The 22,433-nt window shown below is 42.5% G+C and overlaps 1 protein-coding gene across 2 annotated transcripts in view; it reads left to right on the plus strand.

Annotated features, from left to right (window-relative positions):
* The window catches only part of LRRC28 (leucine rich repeat containing 28), a 51,975-nt gene that overhangs the window by 21,476 nt on the left and 8,066 nt on the right, over window positions 1-22,433 (plus strand). For both annotated transcript variants that reach the window (XR_014176373.1, XM_081964962.1), the window contains exons 6-7: window positions 13,595-13,801; window positions 18,372-18,474. Coding sequence is in view for 1 of the 2 variants with exons in the window: in XM_081964962.1 (XP_081821088.1) it covers window positions 13,595-13,801; window positions 18,372-18,474 (310 nt within the window). In the remaining variant the exon portion in view is untranslated. The remainder of the gene's footprint in view (window positions 1-13,594; window positions 13,802-18,371; window positions 18,475-22,433) is intronic.

Here is a 22,433-nt window from a genome sequence, read left to right on the forward strand (position 1 = left end):
TTTACTGTGAAAGCAATCTCTTACTATGTATAAATGTCGTTTAATGTGTGATGCTGTGGCTCAGTAGCTAAGATGCTGAGTTTGTCGATCAGAAATCTTGGCAGTTCAGCGGTTCAAATCCCTAGCGTCGCATAATGGAGTTCAGTTCAGAGAAATGTCCAGTCTCTTTTTGAAGGTCCCCAGTGATGCAGCATCCATAACTTCTGAAGGCAAGTTATTCCATTGGTTGATTGTTCTCACTGTTAAGAAATTTCTCCCAAGTTCTAGGTTGCTTCTCTCCTTGATTAGTTTCCATCCATTATTCCTTGTCTGGCATCTAGGTGCTTTGGAAAATAGCTTGAGCCCCTCCTCTCTGTGGCAGCCCCTCAAATATTAGAAGACTGTTCTCATTTCTCCCCTGGTCCTTCTCTTCACTAGACTAGCCATGTCCAGTTCCTGTAACTGTTCCTCATATGTTTTAGTCTCCAGTCCCCTAATCATCTTGGTTGCTCTTCTCTGCACTTTTTCTAGAGTCTCAACATCTTTTTTCTAGTGTGGTGAGTAAAAGTGGATTCAGCATTATAGGTCTTACTTTCACCTTGACCCTTTGCAACATCCACATGTTGTATCTTCACTTACTTCGACTCAGAGCTGACCACTCTATCATGTCATTCACCTTTTTGGACAGGTCTTCCTTCAAGTATAGTACAGTACTATAATAGCAGCTGGTTCAAAATACCGCTTGGATGCCTTGCTGAGAAACTATTTTTCTTCAAACGGTCATTGCAAGTTTCTGACAAAAGAATCCATTGTTTGTTTTCTGACAGATTTCAGGCAACTTTCAAAATAATGTGCGGGTGAAATTATTCTGAAGATCGGTTTGGAGTATAATGTTCCTTGTGTGATATGACATTTATCTCCTATACTTTAAAACATTATTTGAATTAGCGCATGCCGCATTTAAAATTAAAGATTAAGTAGCTTAATTAAATAATCTAATTTACTAGTAATGAATCCATTGGATAGATTTACCCCTTTTTGTAACTGCCATTCTGTTCTAGAATGGTGACATTTGATGTAGGATAGTGAGCCAGAGGCCCCAAAAGCTAGCAACAAAAGGAGCATCACAAAAGTTAACAGTTCATTTGGAAGAATATTAAGTTGTCATGGTTTCTTTGAACATTTTCTTAGAATACTGCGTAACAGAGTTCAGATTTTAAAAAATCCCTCCATATTGCAGCTTAAAAATAACGCACCGGTGATGTCTTTCAAAACTGATACATCGATGGCAGTTAATTATACCTAGATATGAAAATGTGATAGTTTGGCTGTTCATAGAGATGTCTTTTTTGGAATGGTGGTTTTGTAGTAAATTAGATCAAGGAAGGTTTTTCTCAGTGGTGGGATTCGAATAATTTAACAACCGGTTCTCTGCCCTAATGACCAGCTAGGTAGGGGGGCTCAGTGGTCATGTAACTCTGTGGCGTAGCCAACTCAACGTCACTCAGGTCGATGGGCGCTTCGCCTTAGCTGTTACAATGTAATAAGGGTTAACCGGAGAGGCAGTTTCTGTAAACAGGGCAATAAAGATGAGACTAGAAACAACACCAGAATGTTTTCTTCCTGCCTTCCTTACAGGATTAGCCCTGTAAAGTGGGGAAAAAACAAAAGGAGATTTCTTCCAACAACCGCTTCTCCAAACTGCTTAGAAAGTTAACTATCAGTTCTCCCAAATAGGTGCGAACTGGCTGATTCCCACCACTGGTTTTCCTCTTCATTTGGCATTTAGGAACTGCTCTAGCAATAAGCTGCAAATAAAGATCCAGAGTTAAGCAGGTGTCACTATTTGTCAAACTGTTTCTCCCCGCCCCCCAAACTGGTCATAAAATGAAAAACTGGAGTTAGAATATTGAGTTGTGGGGTTTTTTATTCATCCTCATCTGAGTACTTTTTTACCTATCCCATATAAGCAAAGTCTGTGTTACGCCACTTTGCTCATAAACCAGCAAAGACCCAAGAGACTTGTGAGCAAGAAATGATTAAAATACTTTAAACTTTCAGAACTACAGTATGGCTACATTTTCGACAAGGGCATTTAAACAAATGCCTTTCCATTCCACGTGGCTTGTCGCGCTTTGCTTTAAGTATAACCTCTTCACGTAGCGAGGTTAAATTTGCATTGGAAAGCAGAACACTTTATTTGTGATTAGACACAGGAAAGGAATGTATCTCCAGTGCAGAAAGTCTCAATGCGTACATGCAAAGCAACCAAATCCTCCTCCTCATGATATCACTAAGAGGAGGAGAGTAAAGGAGATAGTAAGAAGTATAAGTGATAATACTATAGCTATACTACATGGGTCAATATACACAGACAGCAGAGAGCACTGCGAGAATCAGGTGTTCAGCCAATGGATTGAGCAAGGAAAAAGAACTGATCTTATGTCTTGTTGGTTTGGCATGCAATTCCCTGTAGCACCATCCCTGTAAAAAGTGTTGCCACAGGGCATTACATGCCAGAAAGAAAAGTGAAGAAACTACAAAAGACGTTTAGGAGTTAAGGAGAAAGTTCCTGGCAGTGAGGACAATTAATCAGTGGAACAGAATACCTCCAGAAACCATGGGTGTTCCATCACTGGAGGTTTTTAAGAAGAGACTAGACCAGGGGTGTCCAAACTTGGGAACTGTAAGACTTGTGGACTTCAACTCCCAGAATTCCCCAGCCAGGCTGGCTGGGGAATTCTGGGAGTTGAAGTCCACAAGTCTTACAGTTCCCAAGTTTGGACACCCCAGGACTAGACAGTCACTTGTCTGAAATGGTATAGGTTCTTCTGCTTGAGAAGGGGGCTGGACTAGAAGACATGCAAGGTCTATTCTAGTCGAGTCGAGTCGAGTCTATACCCGTTCCCATTCCTGTTCTGTTCTGTTCTATTCTAGAAAGTGAAGGAACTTTGTGAATGAAATGTCACATTTCTTGTTTGCTTACTCCTTTGCATCCTTTAGACCAGTGGTTCTCAACCTTCCCAATGCCGCGACCCTTTAATACAGTTCCTCATGTTGTGGTGACCCCCAACCATAAAATTGGTGTCTCGTTTCCTACGACCATCGAAAATACGTGCTTTCTGATGGTCTTAGGCGACCCCTGTGAAAAAGTCGTTCGACCCCCAAAGGGGTCCCGACCCACAGGTTGAGAACCACTGCTTTAGACTGTAAAACACTGATTGACCTGTTAAGGAAATGCAGAAACGAAGAACAGAGTGAGTGGTGGTGGTGGAACGTGGTGCCTCTAGCCTTTATGTGGGCATGCACATGCGCGAATGGGGCCGCGAGCATGTGCATGATGCTAGCATGATGGGGGGATGTGTGCGCACAGGTGCACGCACTGTCCAGCCACTCAAGCAGCCCAGTCACCAGTAGACCATGTCTGGTAATGGGCCATGGGCCACAAGTTTGGGACCCCTGTTTTAGAGCAGTATTTCTGCATTAAATGGTATAAACCTACACAACCTCTTTAAATTTCAGTGTCATTTATAGATCTTTGATTGGGAGAATTATGCACCAATTAGCGTTTCCTCAAACGTTTCTGCAAATATGAACTCTCATTATCATGTATATATCTGCTGTTGGTATAGAATTAATCTTTCTATGGCTGCTTTCCCATTGAAAATAGCAAATTATTTCCTTCGGTTTAAAAAAAAAAACATAAGGGGAGAGTTAATTTATTTGTCACTTTTCTCATTCTATTACTCCTATGGTTCTTAAGGAATGTAGATCTATGCAGCCATCATCCAACATGTTACTATTAGTCAGATACTGGAAATATTCCATTTGGGAATTTATACAAATTCAACAATAAATAATACGAATTAGGGGCATGCATATTTTTTAAAAAAATATGTATATAGTTGATCTATGCTGTCAATCTGGGGGATGTACAGACATGCATAAGAAAAAAAATGCAGTACACTAATTTAGAGTACGTTAAGAGATATATATATCCTGTAGCAAAATGAATGAACCCATTTCAGAGAAGGGTTCATCAAGAGGTTGGAGAGAATAATAGAGGGGAAATGCAGATGTTGAAAATGCTGAATCGGGTAAGATTGGGAACTATACCAGTGGGATTTTAAATCTACTTTTACGGAAAATATTTGAATTCCGCAAAAGTTGTGTTGGACAGTCGCATGCTCCAACATCCCTTGGGAAATGCTAATCAAGTGAAGCTGTAAAGTTTTTTTTTTTAATCTCTTGCTGACGTGTAAAGCTATGTGTGCCTTTTCAATTTTCCTTTCAAGCATTAGCTTTACCAATGGGCTGTTGGCTTTTATGGCTACATTAGCTGTAAAATGTAATTTACCAGCAAACATAATTGTTTACAAACTTAATTACTGTGGTATTCAAACATAGACGTTATTGCTTTGGATACTTTTTGACGCAGTGAATAAGGAACATGAGACGACAGGGTGATTTGTTGAAGTTGGGATAAAACGCAGGGCCTCAACCACACAGGGCTGCTTTGCGTAGTCTGAAACCTGAAGATAAGCCTGGATTGGAATATCTTGTTGGAGGAACTAGGATCAGCCACTCCCCCCCCCAAAAAAAGTGATGTGGTGTACAATAATACTATAAAACAGTTAACATATAAAATCAGTTGTTAGTTTGTAAGCATTCAAATTCAAATAAGAGAGGACAGCAGATGTTAACAACAGTGGAGCCACCTAAGTTTCAACCCATCTATACTAGGAACATAAAGCCTCCAGTTCAGAAGTCAACTATCCTTTCTGGTCCAATCTGATGGAGGTGATGTGCATTGTGAAGCTTCTTGGATGAGAAGCAAAATGTCTTCAAAAGAAAAGACAAAACAGAAAGTCCAGTTGCCTCCTGAAAAAGCACCTTTGGGACATTCTCAAATGTAGGAATGTGGTTAGTTGGGCTCACTCTTAGTTTTCTTCCACCACTGCTCTAGGCATCTTTTCATTTGTTCTATGTTTCATAGTTCCTCAGTAAGCCAAGTAGATTACTGGGATCAGCGAGGAAAGAGGGGTTGTCCAGGGTAATCTGGCCCAATGCCTTTCATCATCTTTGGGTTCCACAGATTGGCAATACACAAGGCAGAACTGCCTTACAAGGTTGCTTGGGAAGATCCTCAAATGCCCTTAGAAAACCCGAAGGGTTCTTTAGGTGCGTGAGTTGGGTTCGTTTTACCCAGTCCATTAAGTAATGATATCAATTTGCCTGTTATTCCCAAAAAAACAAGTCCACTGGCTTTCTTTTCTGCACAGCCTTGATTCTGTGGTACCTTTCGGAAGCTTGATGGAGCAACCCACGATAAAAGGGGATTTTGAAATTTTGCAACTTTCAAACTCACTTTGTTATGCTGCATAACAGAGAGTCTGTTCTCTCTTCCTCATCACTGTTGTCAACCATAGCGAGGAAAACAGTTTTGCCTTTCAGCTCCATCTATCTATCAATCTCTCTGTGTGTGTGTGTGTGTGCGTGTGTGTGTGTGTGTGTGCATGTTCCAGCATAACTCTGGAACACCTCGAGCAATTTCAACCAAACCTGGTACACATATGACTTACTCTCTGGAAACAAATTCTGTGGGGGTAAGACACCCCTAAAACCCCTCAAGATATGTGTTCTGTAGATACAGCCTGTTGTGCCTTAAAATGACTTCTATTGTACTGCCGTAAAATGGCTTCTACTGTGCAGCGCAGTGGAGTTGCCATGGTAATGGCTTCACAGTAGTCCACAAGGGGGCTCCCTCTGATAAGGGGGCTAATCCAACATTAGAAATTACATTTGGTCTGGACATTTTCCTCCTATAAATAAATACCCGTTCAACGCCGGGTTACTGACTAGTCCTACGATAAATGGTCTGAATTCTTCTCTACCTCGTATCAAAAGATACAAGCAAACCCGGCAGTTATTTATTTATTTTTCTTAAAGGATGCTACAAGTGTGGGATTTGACAACTCCTGGCAATACACTTAGGAGTCAGCAAGCAGCCTTGAGGAAACGTGACTTGAAAAAAGTGTAGCACACATTAAATCTTAACAATATAAAGCACATTATAACCTAGAGTTAAGCCGCCAAGAATAACCCCGTGGCAAATAAATTCAATAACAGTAAACATATTATGCCATTGCCTGGCTTGTAAAACCTAGCCAGAATTTTCCAGTTAGTTAAATAGATTGGTTCTTGTGAATTGATTCTTCTGTATTATGACCAGTTGTATTAATGAACACAGGGAATCTGGATGACTGAAGATGGTGACAGTCTTTTTTAAAATGAGATAAGATTAATGGAGCACTGTTTGGCATAGCAGTGCAAATCACCAGTAGTACCAATAACACACACTATGACAACTTAATTATCGGAACAGCAAAGACATTGTCATGTTTTGTTACCGTAATCTCTTCCTCCTGATTAATCATAATTTCCTAAGGCAATAGTGAAAGTTAGTGTTTATAAACAGAAAGAATATTCACTTTGAAGCTCCTTCTGCATAAGCTCCAATGCTAATCCCTGGTAACTTTTTTTTCTTTGATCTCGACCACGGCAAAGCTTATTTTGTTATTAAGCATGTTGGCTCCCAGTGATACTGCATCCTCATTCAATAAAAGGCATTCTGAGACAAATGATGGAAGTATCTTAGAAGCAGAATGGGGAAAAAATGTGATCTTTTTTATTGCTGGAAGCTTTCTGAGGATGTGAACCACATTTTTTTTTTACTTGTCATTTTCCATCGAACTTACCCTCTTAAGGTCTGACTTCAGTGTTTTGGCCACAAAACAGATTGTACCAAGTTTCTGCTGCTCAAGAGAAGCTACAAATACCATTTTCTCAAATCTAAAATTTTCCAGAACAGGAGTTCCTAAACTATTTGACCCAATGACCCCTTATGGTCTCAAATAATGTCATTAGTTGCACACATGCACACACACACATACACATACACAAACACTATTATTCTTGGAGGTGGTGAACCTGCACAGAAGCAAAAAAATATTGGACTAAAATACATACGTGGCTGGAAAAAAATGATACAACAACATGTTGACTTAAAACTTGAAATATTTTTGCGGGGGATTTTACCAGAAAATTAGAGTAAAGATAATGTATATTTGATTATTCATGTTATAAGAACAGCTAGGATTGTATTTGCACAAAATTGGAAAAGTGAAGAGATCCTACAGAGGAGAATGTGATTAGGAAAATATTAGAATGTGCAGAAATAAGAAGATTGTCACTGGCTATCAAAGAGAAAGAACAAACCAATTATTATACAATTTGGGAATCTTTATACTGGTGGTTAGAGAATGGATTGTTTGTATAAAAATAAAATAAAAAATTATAATCTAAAATAAATAAATATTATTATTAGAGATAATTGCCCCTAGTTTAAAAACACTGCTAAAAAGTACTAGAATTCAATACCCAGAATTCCCTAATCAGTATTTTGAGAGCCCAGAGTTCACCCATAACTATCACACTTTCCCCCTTAAGGTCTGTCTGGTTGATAGTGAGTTTATATATGTTCTGTTCTCTGTATAACAGTGTATTGACACTGCATAAAGTAAAGGTAAAGGTTCCCCTTTGTGCTAGTCATTCCAGACTCTAGGGGGCGGTACTCATCTCCATTTCAAAGCCGAAGAGCCAGCGCTGTCCGAAGACGTCTCTGTGGTCATGTGGCCAGCATAACTAAATGCTGAAGGCACAGAGAACGCTGTTACCTTCCCACCAAAGGTGGTTCCTATTTTTCTACTTGCATTTTTATGTGCTTTCGAACTGCTAGGTTGGCAGAAGCTGGAACAAGTAACGGGAGCTCACTCCGTTAACGCGGCAATAGGGATTCGAACCGCCGAACTGCCGACCTTTCTGATCGACAAGCTCAGTGTCTTAATCACTGAGCCACCACATCCCTCTGACACTGCATATCACTAGTTTAATATCCCAGGAAGTCTTGAGAGTTACGCATCTCTTTCCAACTATCATAAATATGAGTGAATTGCCAAGTGTCTGAATTCTGATCATGTGGCCCTGGGGATGCTGCAAAGGTCATAAGTATGAAAAATGGTGGTAAGTCTCTTTTTTTCAGTGCCGATGTAACTCCAGGCGGTCACTAAATAAACGGTTGCAAGTCGAGGGCTACCTGGTGAGGATTCTGACTATGCTACCAGTCTGTGCTCCTTGGAGGTGCAGAATTACCATATTATTCGGACTATAAGACGCACCTCCCCCCCCAAAGGAGGGTGAAAATTTGGGTGTGTCATACACTGAATGTACACCCACCCACCCCCCATCCTTTGGCCTCTGCCTCCCAGCAATTTACCTCCATGTAGCAAATGGGGAAAATGGGGCTTCCAGGGGCTGCAATAGGCTATAGCAATCCCTGCACCTGAAACAGCTGATGATCGGGAAGCCCATGCTGAAATTGAAAGTGAAACTTGCTATTGAGGCAAAATGCTGTGAGGCAGAAGCAGATTTTTTCTTCTTCTGCTAATCAGGCTGTTTGCTGCAAGAAGGGAAGTAAACAACTATAAATGCCTATAGAATGTTCAAATTATTAGACTTATTTTTTAAAGACAGCTTTATTACTGTTCTAGACAGCTTAACAAAATGAAGAAGCTTTTTAAAATAAATGCTTGATCTGAAGAGGCCCAGTGCTGTTGTATCTTCTTTTAAATAGCAGAGAATAACATATCCTTCCAGGAAGCCACATTAATTTTAAGAGCATCTGTACAAGTATAGTCTGAAATGTAACACTACAAACAGTATAATTCCACTTGGACAGGTAGTTTTTAAAAGTTCAGCCCTTGTTTCTCTCTCATAATAACCTGAGGGCGGATTGCACTGTTTGTCTTTGATACAGTCCAGCATTTGGCGTTCCAAGGATAAGCAGAAGTGGAGATTATTTGCAGGAGGACTCTTCTGGCTAGACAACAAAGATGAAGACTGTCTTGGCCTCTCCCTAAGAGTTGGGAGGGAAAGCCCTATATCAGCACCGCTTCTGGATGTTTGCCAGTTTGCCAACTGGCAGCTTTGAACTGGGCGGTCCCTGAGACTAAAAATAGCCTTGAAACTGATGTTTTGTGTCTGAAAATAGCTGGGCCTTTGGCTTGTCCGTCTGAGGTTTGAGTAGTTTGTAGGCTGTGCTTTGGGATGGCTCAGAAGGCTGATCTATGTCTGTATTAAAGATCTGGTCTGATTTGACTCAGAAGACACAGTGCCTTTTTCTTAAAACATTTTCGCAGCTAATAATGATTTCTTAAAACACACACAGTGGCTAAGAGCTGAGCCCGTCGATCAGAAAAGTTGGCAGTTTGAATCCCTAGAGCCACGTAATGGAGTGAGCTCCCATTACTTTTCCCAAATTCTGCCAACCTAGCAGTTCGAAAGCACATAAAAAATGCAAGTAGAAAAATAGGGCCACCACTGGTGGGAAGGTAGCAGCGTTCCGTGCGCCTTCGGCGTTGAATCATGCCAGGCACATGACCACGGAGACGTCTTCGGACAGCGCTGGCTCTTCGGCTTTGAAAGGGAGATGAGCACCTTCTTTAGTGTTATTGCTATTGCTATCTCCTCCACTCCACTCGTTTAAATTTGTCTAAAAACTTTACTCATAAACCTTTTCTTTCTTTCTCCTGCTTTTCTATTATGTAAACCTTTCCACTTGGATCCCACCTGGTTCCTTTCAATTATCCTGTACTACACACCATCCTCCTAATGAACTGTCATTTCTCCCTTCCCCGTTCCTCCTCCAGCACCTGCAGAATAGACCCAGATCTGTTCCTATCTTCTAATTAGTATAACACAAATGTCGCTGTATTTATTGTTCCTGTGTCTTGAAATATTACTGAATCCGGTTAAAATGGTCCCTCGTTTGTTTTTCCCCCCGGGGATTTCAGTTTGGAACTTTAGTGTCCTGGAGCTTCTTTTTCACCATAACACAGCCAATGCGGACTGTCCGATTTCAATTAAGATGTGATGGCTATGATCTTTATGGCAAACCTTGCAGAAAACAATTTTTTTTTCCCCATATTGTTTTTCGAGTGTTTCCCATTTAGGGATATGTGCCTTTTCCCTATGCCTATCTTTTTCACTATTGTGTCTAATGGGGCTTCAAATGAAGAGAATTGCTTTCTTATTTGTTAGGGACAGCGATCATAAAATCATTTGGCATGGCTGAGAGTACAGCATCTTCCGGTTCTTACTGCGAAAAAAGTCGGAAAAAAATCTTTGTTAAATGTGCTACACCACATTTGTACTTCAGAAAAATAGCAATAGTACTTAGACTTATATACTGCTTTGCGGTGCTTTTAAAGCCCTCTCTAAGCTGTTTACGGAGTCAGCCTCTTGCCCCCAACAAGCCCTCATTTTACCCACCTCGGAAGGATGGAAGGATGAGTCAACCTTGAGCCTGGTGAGATTCGAACTGCCAAATTGCAGGCAGACAGCAGAAGTAGTTTGCAATGCTGCACTCTAACCACTGCGCCGCCACAGCTCAACCTATTCTTGGTCCTCTGAGTAGTATAAGAGTCGCAGTAGCGCAGGGGTTAGAGTGCCGTACTGCAGGCTCCTTCTGCTGATCACCAGCTGCCAGCAGTTTGGGCAGATCGAATCTCATCTGGTATATAAGTCTAAATTCTAAGTGCTATTACTATTTTCATTTGAGCAAGGTTGACTCAGACTTTCATCCTTCCGAGGTGGGTAAAATGAGGACCCAGATTGTTGAGGGCAATAGGGCTGACTCTGTAAACCTCTTAGAGAGGGCTGTGAAGCACCGTGAAGTGGTATATTAGTCTTAAGTGCTATTGCTATAAGGGAGGTCTGATCCTTCAGCCATCTCCTTCTTTAAGGCTATTCCTTGCTCGATGGTCTCCTTCCTCCATCTTCTAATTTGATTTTGTTCTTGTGTACCCTCCAGAATGTTTGTTCTTGCCATAAAGCCGTTCCTAGTTCTGAATTGGTGGGCTTGGTGTCCTCATTCTCTTGCTTAGTTAGCACTAGGACTTCTATACCGCTTCGCAGTGCTTTACAATCCTCTCTAAGCGGTTTACAGAGTCAGCCTATTGCCCTCAACAATCTGGCTCCCCATTTTACCCACCTCGGAAGGATGAAAGTCTGAGTCAACCTTGCTGAAATGAAAATAGCAATAGCGCTTAGAATTTGGACTTATATACCTGGTGAGATTCGATCTGCCAAACTGCTGGCACCCGGTGATCAGCAGAAGTAGCCTGCAATAAGGCACTCTAAGCGCTGCGCCACCACAGCTCAGAATCCCAATCGCTTCACAGAGGCCAGTACCAGCTTGTGTGAACCTTGTAGGACAGGGGTGTCCAAACTTGGGAACTTTAAGACTTGTGGACTTCAACTCCCAGAATTCCCCAGCCAGCACTGCTGGCTGGGGAATTCTGGGAGTGGAAGTCCACAAGTCTTAAAGTTCCCAAGTTTGGACACCCCTGTTGTAGGAGGAAAGCCATATTAATCTATATATCCAAAAACCAGGTGGAATCTGGTAGCGTTACATTTTATTAAAATGCAAAGCTTTCACACTCGCAAAAGTTTAGCCCTTTTAATAGAATTTGGTAGCTTGAAAAGGTACTCCCGGATTCCTGATTTATGCAGGTCACGTCAAATAATGCAGGAGTTCCATAGTAATAATAACATAGGTCAATCACAACTTGTGCCTTAGCATCAGCAAATCCTCCTGTGGTGTTTGGTGATACCCTTGATGGATGCTGCTGCAACTCCTCTCATATATATAGATGCTCTTTTTAAAACTTGAATTGGATTTTGAATTGAATTTGGATTGCAATATTTGAGGGGCTGCCACAAGGAAGAGGGGTCAACTCATTCTCCATAGCCCCTGACAAGAAGCAATGGATGGAAACTAATCGAGACAGCCAATCTAGAATTAAGGAGACATTTCCTGACAGTTAGAACAAGCAGTGGAACAACTTGCCTCCATAAGTTGTGGGTACTTACTTCAACACTGGAGGTTTTTAAGAAGAGACTGGACATCCATTTGTCTGGAATGGTATAGGTGTCAGGCCTCCAGTCATATTCCTTTTAGGATCTTTGGCCTGCCACACTCTCTCTTATTTTATTATGCTGTTTCATTAGTGGGGAATTGGGAGGGGGAATAGTAAGGAGTAGAACAGTGATGGCGAACCTTTTTTGGCTCGCGTGCCACAAGTGGGGGGAGCGCAGGGGGGTCAAGTGCGGGCATGCCGCACCCATAATGCAACGCACGACTCCCCCCCCCCATTTTTACATGCTTTTTTCGCCCTCCCCAGACTCCAGAGGCTTTATAGGAGCCTGGGGAGGGCGAAAAGAGCCTCTTCCCCCCCCCCCCCGGAGGCCCTCCGGAGGCTTCAGGGACCGTCCGGAGGCTTCCCTGAAGCCTTCGGAAACCGGAAGTGACTTCCGGGTTGCTCAGAGGGTTGTTTTAAGCATTCTGAAGGCTTCAGGGACTGTCCGGACGGTCCCTGAAGCCTCCGGAGGGCCTCCAGGGGGGCAGGGGAGGCTCTTTTCGCCCTCCCCGGGTTCCTATAAAGCCTCTGGAGAATGGGGAGGGCAAAAAATGGCTTTTAAAAAGGTGAACTCAGCTGGCCAGCGCGCCCATGCACGCTGGCCAGCTGACAGGGCAGCACTTCGCGTGCCCTGACAAATGGCTCCGCGTGCCACTTGTGGCACGCGTGCCATAGGTTCGCCATCACTGGAGTAGAATGTTGTTGTCAAAATAAAACATTCCTTTCTAAAACAGACCTATACTGAGGTTGATTTGAGATCTTTCTGAACATACAATATGCATACACTGACATTGTCAGACCTGCAGCCGTCTTTTCTTTTGGATCTTTGGCCTGCCACACTTTCTATGATTCTACTATGCATTTTCAATTGTGGGAAAATGGAAGGGGGATTGTATGGAGTTAGATGATATGTAGCCATAACAAAATTCCTTCTAGAAAGCCAAGGTCATCCTTTGTCTTTGAACCTCTGCACCTGACTGGAACTGGATGGGTGGAACAACCAGCGTGCCAATGGAAGATTGGACCATATGATGAACTTGTGGGCATGGGAGCAAGATCTGGAACTTTCAACTGGGTGGAAAACCCAGGAAGCTTTCAGATTCAGGTTTTCCACAGTTGGGCCAATATGTCTCTCTTAATAAATTGGAAATTTGAGGAAAGTTCTGCCTTGGATTCTGATTTAATTTTGGATGATATTTGGAATGCTGACATTAGGGCAGTGATGGCAAAACCTTTAGGCACAGAGTGCCCAAACCAGAAGGCGTGCCTGCACCAGGGCACCAGAAACCCAACAACCAGCTGGCTGGCACAGATGCGCACCTCGGAAATCCGACAACCAGCTGGCTGAGCTGGGATGACGGCGCACATGCCCACAGAGATGGCTCTGCTTGCCACCTCTGGCATGCGTGCCATAGGTTTATCATCACGGTTATAGGGTCTTCTGTTTGAACAGTGGGTTGGACTAGAAGACCCACAAGGTTCCTCCCAACTCTGTTTATTCTGGATTTTCCTTGAGATGTTTCTTGTAAAGTATGAAATGTAACATCTTTTGGCTGTTTTTGTCATTGTGTTTGTAGAGCTTGGAGACCTTAAAGAGCTGCAGACACTGGACATCTCAACCAATCATTTGATAACCTTGCCTGAAAAGCTGCACATGTGCCTCTCTCTTCAGTACCTCACTGCTGACCAGAATCATCTCTGGTACGTCCCTCGCCATCTTTGCCAGCTTCCCAGCCTCAATGAGTTGTCCATGGCGGGAAACCAGCTTGCCTTCTTGCCTCTCGGTGAGTGCTGCTTTGGCTATTGGAGAATTGAATTCTAAAATATACGGGCAGGGGACTAGCTACGAAAGAGGAAAAATTGAGATTATTTTTATATTAGAAAGCAAGAAGTATCTGATAGATAACTAATCAAAGTCCTCCAGTTTTACATAGTTTAGGTTTATGTTTTCTGCTTAACCAAAGTTTTGGGACGCAGTGGTTCAGTGGCTGCTAAGCTTGTCGATCAGAAATGCAAGTAGAAAAATAGGGACCACCTTTGGTGGGAAGGTAACAGCATTCTGTGCACCTTCAGCGTTGAGTCATGCCAGCCACATGGCCACGGAGAACGTCTTCGGACAGCTCTGGCTTTTCAGCTTTGAAACGGAGATGAGCACTGCCCCCTAGAGTCAGGAACAACCACCACATATGTCCGAGGGGAACCTTTACCTTACCTAACCAAAGTTTGCTTATATGAACCCAACAATTGAATGGGCTAATGTTGAGAGTTACAATACCGCATGTTATAAACCAGGATGGCAAGATCCCCAAGTCAGGTTAAACAAAACAGAAAAAAATCCAGCAAAATCATTCCCTATTAGCTAATTTTTAATGAACTCTAAGCTTAACCCAAATTCACAGTTTGCCAACTTCACTGAATTCCACCTTGTAGATGTGGTTTTCAGCCTTTCAGGGTGCCTCCTACATCCTTCCACCAATGATGAGCAATGTCAGTTTTTAGATTCTCACCTTATGCAAATAAACCCAACCAATATTGTTGATAAACTGGTCTTTGTGGCATAGCAAGCTGTGAGACTCCGACCTGTACTTTATTTAATACAAAATCAGGGTTTAGCATGTTGACATGAATCCAGTCAAAATTTGATTGTTAACAATGAATAATTAACAGCTTGCCATCAGAAGTTGTTTTTTAAGTTAACTGGAGGTTTTTAAGAAGAGACTAGACAGCCTGAAATGTATAGGGTCTCCTGTTTGAACAGAGGGTTGGACTCGAACACCTCCAAGGTTCCTTCCAGCTCTATTCTGATAGATAGATAGGTGGGTGGGTGGGTAGATGGATGGATGGCAGGATGGCAAGATGGCTGGCAGGCAGGCAGGCAGAAAAAAAATCTACTTTATCCTTTAAGGCAGGGGTGTCCAAACTTGGGAACTTTAAGACTTGTGGACTTCAACTCCCAGAATTCACAAGTCTTAAAGTTCCCAAGTTTGGACACCCCTGCTTTAAGGAATGGCTTTGTTCAAGTCAATATAGTTTAACAAACCAGGGTTTAGCATATTGCATGAATCCAGTCCAAATTTGATAAAAATCTATTTATTTTATCCTTTAAGGAATGGCAGGGATGGGAACTTTCTAAAAATTAGGGACTGTAGATAAAACCACAGCCAGGTAGTTTTATGACACTTTAAGGGTCTGAAATCAGAATGAAATTCCAACATAGAACTAAGGAGAAATTTTCTAACAATGAGAACAATCAACCCAGTGGAAAGGCTTGCCTCCAGAAGTTGTGAATACTCCACCATTGGATAATTTTAAGAAGAGATTGGACAATCATTTGTCTGAAATGGCATAGGGTCTCCTGCTCAAGCAAGGGGGTTGGACTAGAAGACCTCCAAGGTCCCTTCCAGCTCCGTTATTCTATTAAATGAGTTTGGGTGGCCTGTTTCTCAGATGTTAAAGGTGATATGGAAGAAGAAAGCTTATGTGAAGAAAGTGTTTCTATTTTCACCTCTCAAAACACACACAGACACACACTCACACTCACACACACACAAACACACCAGACAGCTCAAGAAATTCTGCTGAAATTCAGTGAATAACATAATCTGGCAGCCTAATTTCCATCAGTACTAAAGGTCACTTTAGGGTGGGAATTCAAGTGTTTTACTTTCTTACTCTCTCTCTTACTTTCACCCTCATTTTGGAGGAAAAGCGTAGCAAAACAAAACCCAAAATCACAGCTTCAGGAATCTGGCCATTTTGCTGCCAAATTTTAGCAGTGTGTTCTTGGAAAGCTATGCGACTGCAAATGTGCTAAGGACCACCTGTGGCTTTTGAGTCGGCCACCCTAGCTTAGGATATTGCTATGCCAGCCCATATGCTTTGTAGATGACTGTATCAATTCTCCTTTTGTTTTAAAAAAAGAATCACACACACAGACATAAAATGAATCTCTGCGTTTGTTAATACGGCTTCCTTTATTATCTCGAATTGCATCGCTTTTCTACTTTCACGGTAGAGTTTTTTTTTTAAAAAAGGAACCAAGGCAGACATGTAAGACCTTTTGTTCCATTTTTAACCACGTGAAATGCAGATGCCGGTGCCTTGAGGACAGTTTCTTCAAAAGTATAGTTGAATTGGGGTTTGTTTAGGACTCATGGAGTTTGTTCAAGTGAAAAGTCTTTGATCTCCCACACTGGGAGGAGAAAAAAATGGAAACGTTGCAGACAAACTGTACTGCTTTAAAAATTGCAAAAAAGCTACATGCAAACTTCCTTTTGTGACTTCAGATGCCACCTTCCTTTTTCTACAAAGTCTGAAAAGGACATGTTTAGGAAAGAGAGAGAGAGAGAGAGAGAGGGAGGGAGGGAGGGAGGGAGGGAGGGAGAGTTTCTCACATGATCATAGAATCGTAGGGCTGGAAGGGAACTAAGAGATCAACCCTCTGCTCAAGGCAGTATACCAGCCCAGACAAAATGGTCTTCTTGAAAACCTATAATGATGGAGCACCCACAAACTCCAGTACGCAAGTTATGCCATTGATTAACTATTCTCACTATCAAAAAATTTCTCCTTGCTTCTAGGTTGGACCTGTCTTCTATAAGCTTCCCCTCGTTACTTCTTGTCCTGCCCTCTGGTGCTTTGGAGACTAGACCTTCTTCTCTTTGACAGGCCCTCAGGAAGACAGTTATCATGTCCCCCCTAATCCTTTCTGTTTGGTAGGCTAGACATACCTAGCTCCCTCAACCATCCGTCATACAATTCAGCTTCCGGATCCTTTATCACAGGGGTGTCAAACTCTATTTCATTGAGCGGTGCATCAGGGGTCTGTTTGACCTCGGGAGGGCCAGGGGGGGCATGGCCAGGATGGGCATGGCCAGCTCAACATCACTCGTGTCAGGGACGCCTTTGGTGGCCCGAGTACTCTGCCAGCGAAAACGGGCTCCGAGCTCCATTTTCAACTGTGATCGCCTCTTCCAACCCTCTGCCAAGGAAAACGGAGCCTGAGAGGGCTGCCCGCAGCCCATGTGAGCTTCCTTTTTGCTGGCAGAGGCACTGCGGGCCGATTTCCAAGGCGGCCCCGTGGGCCAGATCTAAGCACTTCCCGGGCCTTGAGTTTGACACCCCTGCTTTCTCGTCTTGGTTGCAGAAGTTTAAAGCTTTAAGGAGAAAAGCCGCCTCAGTATTACTAAGATTGAACATTTCTAACATTGAGGTAGCCTTTTTGTGGTTTGGCTGCGTTTCCCTTGGCTCAGCTTTTAAGTCATGGGGAGGTTTTCATGAGAAAGGAACAAGCAAAGACATAATGGATGTGTTGATGCTACAGATATGTATATATCATGATTCTCAATTGATGAAAGATTGAAAGAAGAACCATGGGGGGGGGGGGACTCCCAACTATTTGTTGCTTTATTTTTAAATGAGTTTAGGCTGCCATTTCACTGTTTAGCGAAAGTTTGTAGAAATCTTGTAACACCTGAGAAAGTTTTAATGGCAAAATTAAATTCATACCAACCATAAAATACTAGCTTAGAAAGAAATAAAAATGCAGCTTCAATTAGGGAGGTACATCCCACCTTTGCAAATTAAGTTCTGATGAACTTCCAAGGCTTTTTTAATTTCCCATCGGTTTCACTTAACAACCGTGTGACTAACTTAACAGCTGCGGTGATTCATTTAACAACTGTGGCAAGAACGATTACAAAATTGGGGCAAAATTCGCTTGGTAACTTAGCCACAGAAATGTTATGGTCGTAAGTCGAGGACTGTCTGGGCTTTTTGGCTGATTTCAGGGAAGCAAACTGCATCTCCCGGAGCTAAGAAAAAACAACAGCGTTGTAAATCAAATTGCTTCGTTTCATTCACAGGTTCCTGCACGCACAAACACACACACACACACACACACACACACACACACACACAAAGAGAAATGCAGAGGCATGTTTTTTTTTATTCTTAGTCATGTCATTGTTTTTCTTGGAATGAAACAGCCCTGCTTAGTCTTGGCAGGCTTCTTGAAAAAAAAGTCACAGAAGAAAATTGGAACTCTGCATTGTTCTTTTTCCAGCCATTTAATGAGTCTTCTATTATTTCTTGTGAAAGAATCTTATTTGCATATATTCCCAGACAGAAATGTGGAAATTAGGGGATAATTTTCATTGCAGAACCTGTCTGGCTATTATAGGGCTTTCATTTATTTAATAAAAGGTTTTTTTTTTTCCTAGCGTGCTCAGATGGTAGGCATGTTCACCGACACACCAGGAAAGTGTGTGTATATGTATGCATGTATGTGTTTGTTTAAACATGTCTATCAGGAAGAAAATCACTTGTTTTCTTTTTAATGTTTCTTAAACCCAGATTTAGGTCGTTCTCGGGAACTGCAATATGTTTATGTGGATAACAACGCTCACCTTAAAGGTCTCCCTTCTTACCTTTATAACAAAGTCATTGGTTGTAATGGGTAGGTACTCAAATTTAAATCAAGCCTACAAATATAAATTGCCATGCATCCTTTTATCTTGTCTATCTTTTTCATAAATTTTATCTTTATGGATTATTTAATCTGTTGAATGACAGTGTTATGCTTTAAAGGAATTTATACCTATAATGTTTGCTCCATTCAGTTGTATTAAATCTCCTGCATTGATTTTCTCACTATTAAATGCTTCTAAGGAACACGGTGGCTCGGTGGCTAAGACATTGCGCTTGTCAATCAGAAAGGTCAGCAGTTCGGCGGTTCGAATCCCCTAGCGCCGCGTAACGGAGTCAGCTCCCGTTACTTGTCCCAGCCGAGCAAGCAGTTAGAAAGCACGTAAAAAAAATGCAAGTAGAAAAATAGGGACCGCCTTTGGTGGGAAGGTAACAGCGTTCTGTGCACCTTCGGCGTTTAGTCATGCCGGCCACATGACTACAGAGACGTCTTCGGACAGCGCTGGCTCTTTGGCTTTGAAACGGAGATGAGCACCGCCTCCTAGAGTTGGGATTGACTGGCACGTATGTGCCAGGGGAACCTTTACCTTTATTAATTGTTTGTAGAGCTTAGCCTTGCTACCTGTGCTGTTTCTTTTTTTTAATTTTTTTTAAACATTAAAAAAAACATTAAAAAATTCTCATCCATTACGTACAGCATGATTCTTGTGCTGTTTCTTGATCTTATAAGACAGGGAAATGTTGAACTTGAGATTTAGTATGAATAAAATAGAAGTGTTGAGATAAACCTGCATTTTTCCATAGGTGTTTTATGGCATTATTCTCTAAGTGTGCTTTCCAACATACAGTTCTATGGAGTACTAAAGATCATGTATTATATAGAATGATATTGATAAGTTCCTAAAATGGCACCTTTTAGATCCAATAGAAGAGAGATCTCTGTAGCTCAGGGTTGAATTATGGCATCCTTGGTGCTCCCTGAGCTTAGTTGTCTACTTGAGGGTGTTTTATTACCCAACTAAGTAACGTCATCAGTGCTATAAGGGGATGGGGTTTGTGGAAAGGAGGAGGATGACAGGGTCCTTGGTGCTCTTTGAGTTTAGTTATCTGCTTGCAGACATTTCATTATCCAACTATGTAACATCATCAGTGCTAGAAGAGGGTGGGGTTTGCTCTGTATTTATACAGTATGCAAGTGGCTTGCCTGGTCAGTCTATGGAGATTCTCAATCATCCATGGTTGTCCCAAAGGTGTTTTTTTTTTCCAAAAGGCAACTAGACTTCCTTATTTTGTTTTTCTTTCAAAATGTTTGGCTTCTCATCCAACAAACCTCTTCATCCCTAAGTTCCTGGTGGGGAAGGATTTATATTTTTTGCAGTCATCTGGTTATTAGTTCTTTGAAAGTCATTGAGGCCACTTGGGGGTTTACCTGTATCCTCCAGAGTCGCCTGAATTAGAGTGCAAACAGGTATGGAATCTTTTTGGGACTGTTGAAAGGATTGCATTGTAAACATGAGATAGGTGCAATTCCATCCCCGTCCTCTGTTGAGGGAGGGAGGGCTGTGCAGTCTTAACACTGTATGGCCTCTTTGGAAGACTGCATTCTGGGCGGAGAGAAGGGCTGATTTATTGCTCATGAGCCGTGGTGGCTCAGTGGTTAGAGTGCAGTACTGCAGGCTACTTCTGCTGACTGCCGGCTGACTGCCATTTGGCAATTCGATCCTGACCGGCTCAAGATAGACTCGGCCTTCCATCCTTCCGAGGTTGGTAAAGTGATGATCCAGATTGTTGGGGGCAAGATGCTGACTCTGTAAATTGTTAGGGCTTTAAAAGCACTGTGAAGGGATATATAAGTCTAAATTCTAAGCTCTATTGCTATTTTCATTTGCGCAAGATTGACTCAGCCTTCCATCCTTCTGAGGTCGCTAAAACGAGGACCCAGATTGTTGGGGGTGGGGGGATATGATGACTCTGTAAACTGCTTAGAGAGCTGTAAAACTACTGCGAAGCGGTATATAAGTCTTAAGTGCTAAGCGCTAGTGTTATTTTCATTTGAGCATTTAAGAGGACTCTGATGGCAAGCAACCAAGCTCAATCACCAAGAGCTTCACACTTTCTGGGTGTTTTAGAATACACTTCCCAATGCTCCCAGTAGCATTCTGCAACGGGGAATACAGTGTAGCACATCTGGAGGGTGATTCCAATTCTCTTTCTGCCTCCGAAAAGTGCATTGGATACCACTTGCTTGCTTTTCCGTGTTAAGATGGCAATTTTGCAGCGAAATGTATTCCCTCAAGCAAACAGAATAACATGCCTCTCTGTTTAATTTGGATGGCTTCGTAATTGGAAAAGCATCCCTCTGTATGCTTTAGGCACTGCTGGCAGAACATGAAAGCATGCACATGAGATGACATGGCAACTGCTGGTATAATCCCCTTAGGTCTGAATTGCCTTCTGTCAGGTGATTCTGTAAATAGATCAGCCAGTCCTGCTCACATTGGACAAAGAGAGATTTCTACCGTGTTTCCCCGAAAATAAGACAGAGTCTTGTTTTCTTTTGACCCCCTCCAGAATAAGCGCTCGGCCTTATTTTCGCGGAGGTCTTATTATATTTGAGGTGCAGGAGGCTCCTTAACCGCGGCCCGCAGATCAGCTGATCCAGAGAGGCCCGGAAGTTCTGTTTCTGGCACACTCTTGCCAGCCCTGGCATCGCTTGGCCTGCCACTCTTTTTGTGGCCGCTACTAAGACAAGGGGCGCGATAGCTAGGGTTTGTGGGAGCGGCCTCCGCAAGGCCTTACCACGTAGCTGGCAAGTACATATGGGGCACTTGGGGCATGTACCCCCCTTCCACCCTAGGAAATGGCGAGGGCTTATTTTAGCACATGCGCTCAAAAACCCAATTGGGCTTATTATCCGGGGAGGTCTTATTTTCAGGGAAGCAGAGTATCTCCAGGTGTTCAATATTTATAAACACCATCCGCAGAAGTGAAATCCTTCGCCCTGTTGGGACAAACACGCCAGGAGTGGAACCTGAAAGAGAAAGGGTTCCCAACTTCTGCCTGCTGAAAGATTCCATGTTCTTGGAATTGTTGAATGGAAAAGGATTACATTCCGGAGGAAACATCAACATGGAAACCAGCGACGGCTCTTTGTTTTTTGGTGGATCATGAAAATAAACACACACCCTTATTTCTCCACTCAAAGCAGGCCTTGAAGATTGAGAAGCATAAGCGAAGCGAGTGCTGTGCTACTTCTTACCCATTGCCGTTATCCTAAGGGCTTAAGGAAAAAATATACCGTGTCAAATTCGGTGTCGTTTTTAAGACTTTTTTTGAGAAAGCGATTGAATTGCATAAGGGTCCCCTCCTTAAGAGAATGCCACCCATTGAGACCACGGGAATAAATACTCTGCGGAACAGCTTATAACAAGATAACCAGCCTTCCCCTCTCCGTGATCCAACGAACACAGGTTGTCTCTCAAGGGCTTTGAGAGATGTGCAGGTACGGTGCTGGCGTTAGATGCTGATCAAAGTGATGCAATACCTTTTAGCCACCTGGAGCACGTGGAAATCTGCGGCTTAGAATGCCAAGTATGTAAGTAAGTAAATATATGCCTTTAATGATCTGAAATTTTAGTTGCTAGATCCAGTGCAAAACCAAATTACAGAATCAGGTTCTTTTTCTATTCACGTCTATCATTGAAATTCGTCAGTGTAACCAGATTCTGGAAATCTACCTTTACTTCGGGTTTTTTTTTTCTGATTTTTCTCTTAAGGAGAGCCTTGATCACCTCTGAGCTTGGTTGTTTTCTTGCAGATGTTTCATTACCCAAACTAGGTGTTAGTTTGCTACTCAGTGCTAGAGTGGGTAATGAAACATCTGCAAGAAAACAACCAAGCTCAGAAAACACCAAGAACCCTCTAGTACTCCTCCTCCTCCTCCTCCTCCTCTTCTCTGCACACCCCATTCCCTTCTAGCACCGATGACGT

The sequence above is a fragment of the Natrix helvetica genome (genome assembly GCF_964273705.1).
Source record: "Natrix helvetica genome assembly, chromosome: 12".
In the NCBI taxonomy this organism is placed as follows: domain Eukaryota; kingdom Metazoa; phylum Chordata; class Lepidosauria; order Squamata; family Natricidae; genus Natrix; species Natrix helvetica.